This window comes from Limulus polyphemus, unplaced genomic scaffold (genome assembly GCF_000517525.1).
Source record: "Limulus polyphemus unplaced genomic scaffold, Limulus_polyphemus-2.1.2 Scaffold715, whole genome shotgun sequence".
Lineage (NCBI taxonomy): Eukaryota > Metazoa > Arthropoda > Merostomata > Xiphosura > Limulidae > Limulus > Limulus polyphemus.
The window spans coordinates 354,952-360,607 of record NW_013666325.1 but is presented as its reverse complement, the minus strand read 5'-3'; the positions used below and the strand labels follow the sequence as shown (position 1 = coordinate 360,607).

The 5,656-nt window shown below is 33.7% G+C and overlaps 1 protein-coding gene across 1 annotated transcript in view; it reads right to left on the bottom strand.

Moving 5' to 3' along the window:
* The window catches only part of LOC106460133 (neurogenic locus Notch protein-like), a 93,263-nt gene extending 89,788 nt beyond the window's left edge, over positions 1–3,475 (bottom strand). The window contains exon 1 of the mRNA XM_022386779.1: positions 3,232–3,475. Within this exon, the coding sequence (XP_022242487.1) occupies positions 3,232–3,304 (73 nt within the window). The 5' untranslated portion in view covers positions 3,305–3,475. The remainder of the gene's footprint in view (positions 1–3,231) is intronic.
* Between the last annotated feature and the right edge of the window lie 2,181 nt (positions 3,476–5,656).

The following is a 5,656-nucleotide window of genomic DNA, read 5'->3' as shown; positions in this document are numbered from 1 at the left end:
CAAATTCTCAGGTCTGATCACTAAATGGCAGCTGGCAAGATAAGTAAAAAATTTACAGAAGTTAATATATATCTGTCTATTTTGTAATTAGTAATTTATGTTACTTTGCATGTAATGTTTTTGATAAAAGAAATTAAGACAATATGTAGTACTCAATCCTCATCTTCCTTTATTGAATCATTAATTTTTAACAAAATACTTTATTAGAAATTCTGATTTTTTCTGTACAAAAGATTTATAATGTTTACTGAAAACTAGCCAAATTTCGTGAAGATATATAAATCATATAATATCGGACGATGTATCGATGCAATCGTATCACGAATTCACGATACGATACTCGTATCGTATCGCTGTATCGCCACACCTTCACTAGATACCAAAATCTCCGACACGGGCATTTCTTTTTATCAAAACTCTTGGATAAAGAGAAGTTATACAAACATATGGCCAAATAATTGAAACCTTTGTTTTTACTGCCAGTGTTAGTTCCTAAAATGTAAGTTCATTAAAAAACTTCTGTGTGTATAAAAATATTTTAACATTAAATGTAACTTTAAAATTAAAAATAAAAAAATTAAACTGATGTTAAATCTGTTTTCACTCATACTGACGCTAGAAAAGCTTAACTGCCCTATAATAACAGGCAAAAAAAAACAATAGTTGTTCAATTGGTTTTAGTATTAATTGTATAATATACGCCATATAGATGTGTATCTGAAATAGGAGAAAAGCGAACTGCCCTGCTGGAACCTGAAAATAGGACATCGATCACACTATAGTGTTTTGAAACCGTAGCTACACCGACTGTTCCAGGGCTACAAGTCCAAAGTATAAAAGTCTCTTTCTAGTTTAACAAAAATGCCCTAGTGTGGCTCAGCGCTAAGTCTGATGGATACTAGCTCTAGAAATGAGATTTCAATACTCGCAGTGGACAGAGCACAGACAGCCCACTGCGTAGCTTTGCGAATAACAACAACCGAACAACCTTTACTTAAACCACTACTTGTGAACATGGTGAATTATTCGTATATACGAATAGTGTTTTGATGGCTCACGAAGCTAAAAACGGGTACTTAGTACTTATAAAATTAGTGCCAAACAAAAAATAATAATAATAATAATCGTTTTCGAGACATTCAGTGACTGCATTAGATAGATACCTATCATACATAGCATTTGCTTGGTACATGACAAAGTTATATTTCCCCAAATCATTTTAAAGTACTAAGTGCGGAACGGATTTTCTGATTATGTTCATTTGCAAAACCATACATATATGTATAAACATTCGTATAAAATATTAAAGAGGCCAACATTCAAGGACGAATGCAACATGTCTCCGCCACGCAATCCCAGCATGGCCAATCTTGACACCAGAAAAATTAAAAACTGTCTATATCACTGTTTAGGACCTGGAAGAAAGAATCCTTGTACCAAATCCTATATTAGGTTGGTTGACATATACATTAATAGTTCGCGAAAACCCCAAATCGTGATTTCCTCGCTTAAATATTGAGCACAAAAAAAAATCCAAAATTGTTTATATCTCTGTTTGATACCTGCAAAGAGTATCTTTCAACTAACTCCCATGTAAATTGGTCGAAATATGGCTAAGTAAGTGACGAAAACACCTAAAATTATCGGTTAGGTTTTAACCTTTTAATCCCCCTAAAATGGCCAAAAATTAGCATATCTCCGACGAGTGCATGCACACAGTTTACACCAATTGAAGCGGGTATTTCTTGATATGAGGAAATAGGACTCGGTTCACGTTAGCAGAACCATAAGATGTGAACTTAAATTCGGGGTTCGATCCCTACAGCGGGCATAGCGCGGATTATCCGCAGAGTAGCTTAGTGCTTAGCAATTATTCTATTCCCGTGGGTAAAACAAAAAAAAAATTTCTTCAAAATCTTACAATCCTTCACTGTTTTATAAAAAAAAACAAAAATTGCCAACAAAATTAGGATTACTTTGTACAGAAAAGGCGGAAAGAAAACACATACATATACATACAAAAAACAATATTCTAAAAAATGGTGTTGAACAAAAAAATATTCTAATTTTATCTATGAATAATACAGGATGACAAACTCCAGAACACCTGATACACCTTGTCATATACATATAAGTAAGTTGAACATACCTGACTTAACTGCAAAATATTAACAATACTCGATAAACATTTATATATCGTTGAAAAGTATGCTTAATTATACTGTGGTACAATCACGCACTAATTATACTGTGTTACTATTATGTATTAATTATACTGTGGTACTACCACGTACTAACTATACTGTCATGTCTAACTAAGACTATCATGTCTAACTAAGACTATCATGTCTTAATTATACTGAAGTACTATCACATATGAGCACTCTGGTGCGTATATATACTTGAATGTACACGTCATTGCACAGTTTATTGATAATACTATGCACACCTCATCACCACCCCACCCTACCCCACGTTCACGTACAGACAGAGGTACTTGACAGAATAAAGAACTTATACACACATTTATCAACATCTCTTGCAAAAAACTTCTGGTAAACTGTATCAAAACATTGCCTTAAACTTGCACAGAAGCAATGTCTAGCTAAAGGACATGTGCAATTCTTGTATTCTCTATAAATATAAATTTCTTCCAACGACATTTATTTAACATTTCCAGGGATTTTCTCTAGATAGGTACACTGTTTTCTCAACAGACAAAACAAAGTTTTTCATCCGGTTCTTAAGTTGTCTTACTCATGGTCAACTTGGAATGATAATTATAATAATATGCAATGAAAACAATAACTAAAAATAACTATGGAAACGTTATTTTTTTTCCGCCAAAACGTGTATTTCAGTGAAGAAAAGATGAAGTGAGGCCTAATCTATACTATGATTAGCTACTTTCGTCGCAACAGATTAGTTTCACCGAATTCACAACTCATCAGTAATAAATCTTGCATTTTCCGAATGAAAATATACTAATCGATACAACACAACTATCCATATGCAAATTGCATTAAGTTTCCAATTCAATACAAGTTACATATTTCTAACAGTAACAACAGTGGCTTTAAGTTAACGATTGTACACTTGATTTATTTCATTGAACGTCTTTAATCCCAAGTAAATTAAAGTATACATATAAAAAAGTATATAACATCTTATGACTTTGAGTAGTTGTTTTATTCCTACACAGGCTACATACACTCAGAATCTAAACCTTACCTTGCACGACAGCAGGGCTGAAAGTTGTCAGCAAGACTATCGTCACAACATAGATCGAATATCGGCGTTGCATTCCGTAAAAAAGAAATCAACGAATTCACACAGTAAATACCATCGAAAACTCTTCATCCAGAGATACACAGAATCCTAAACAGGCAAATCCATCGTCATACACAAACGCGAACAAGTTATACCCAAAAGAACAGCTTTTATTAACATTCACCTCCAACTCAAATCACCTCAGTGTCTATACCCTAGTCTAAACTATAGTCTTTGGACGATTCTCGAGCTCGTCTGAATCAAGACGTGTATCCTTCCGCAACTTAAGCACTGCCAGAACATTTAAGAAATTATATACATGTATGTTCCTTTTACTTTATCATCTGCAATCATGAAAATGTTTATATTACATACAAAATACAAAAAAAAATACCGAACTTTAGCTTCGTTTATTATTATAAAGCTTTCGATCTTGGACTTACTTCTATCAAATTATACTTGCACTTGCTTCGCACTTGATAATATACAAAGTGCCTCATGACTGGCACGCTTCGCTTCGCTTGGCAATCAACTCTCGGCCAATCAGGATGTAGGTACTCATGACGTATGTGAAGGAATTCATTCCCCATATGCATCAAAAGCTTATAGCAAGAAGCGAGATGAAACTGATTTCCAGACTAATAAAATTTCGTACAAAGTACTAAACTATTATTTACTATTAAAGTAAGGTTCTTACGTACAAAATATGAGATATACTATAAAAGTATTTAACTTATATGTTATATATTTATCAGTTAAAAATCAATTGTACCTACACTAAAAGATGTGAGATATTATCACTTACATCAAATGATTTATATATATTTTTTTTCTTTTGAATCAGTACTTCTCATTAAAGCACAATAAAAACGAACAACATGAAACAAACAAAATCGCCCCCCCAATGGCACAGCGACATGTCTGCGGACTTACAACGCTAGAAACCGAGTTTCGATACCCGTGGTGGGAAAAGCAAAGATAGCCCATTGTGTGGCTTTGTGCTTAACTTCAAACAAAACAAACAAACTGTCGGAGCAAGATGTTCAAAGGTGTAGTAGATATTTGCGCAAATAAGTCACCGTTTCGTTTAACAACGCATACATAGAACTCATAAAAGTTTCACAGTTTTTAAAGATGTTAATATGTCCAGGTTCTAACAATAAAAAAATAAAAAAGTTAAGCTTGAGTGCTCACATCATACTATTTCTGTCTATAGCCAACAGTAAGCATGACAGCAAGCCTTATAAAATTTAAGTGTTTACTACTTAATAAAAGGTTGAAAAGGAATACACATAAAATTTTCCAATCCATTATAAAAGTATATAACAATCATCCAAAATTACACCTTTAAGTATTATTGTGCAATGTGCAGTTCAAGGACTTAAGGACTTATTCGTTGGTTAAACTGAAGACAAACATCTATATATTTTTTAGTATTTCTTCGTTGTTGTGTCCGTTAAACTGGAGACTGTATTAAACCATAATCCCCCCCCCCCCAACAGCAACAAAATTTTCTATAAACGACGACCCTGACATTTTCGGCGTTAAGATGATGAAGAGCGCGTTCGTGTGTATTTTTATTATAGCACAGCCACATCTTCTATATCCACCGAGGGGAATCGAACCACTGATTTTAGCGTTGTAAATCCGGAGACTTACCGCTGTCTTACCGGGAGACGATGATGAAACACTGAAAGGAAAAGAAAGTTAGGAATTGGAAAATGTTTCTTCTTCATTTGTCGAAAATACATAATCAGTCTGATCCGTTATTAAGAGTAACATTCAAATAACAAAATGGGTGGTATGTTTTATTCTTTAGAGTAACAACTGCTATGAAACAGTACTTGAAGAAGTTGAACATTTTCAAATATATGATCATGTTCACTACACTTAGATGCGGCGCTTGGTATTTTGTCATCCTTAGTAATCTTCACCTTCCCCTTCAGTTTTACTTTACTTTGTGCAGAAAAACCGTAGGATTAAAAATAATGCTTCTCCCCCGTGACTCAGTAGTAAGTTTAAGGGCTTGTAACGCTAGAATTCGGTTGTCAATACCCGCTGTGAGCAGAACATAGATAGTGCATTATGTAGCATAGAAAGTTACAAATCAAAATTTTTTGATCCTGGAAATTTCACTTACTTTCATCGTTCCTTTTTTTTTTTTTTTTTGTGGAAGTTCATGTCAATCGAAATTGTTTCAACTCCAGCCAGTCTTGTTTGTGTCATGTTGATTTTGGATAGATGTTAAATAATTTGAGTTTGTAAAAGCTTCTTTCTCCACTAACAGAGTGATAGGCAAAATTAGCAAAATTCACTTTCTTTAGAATCTAAATACCGATTTGGAAAACCAAGCAGTGTTTCAGAAAGTCCCTTAAGATCAGTTTCT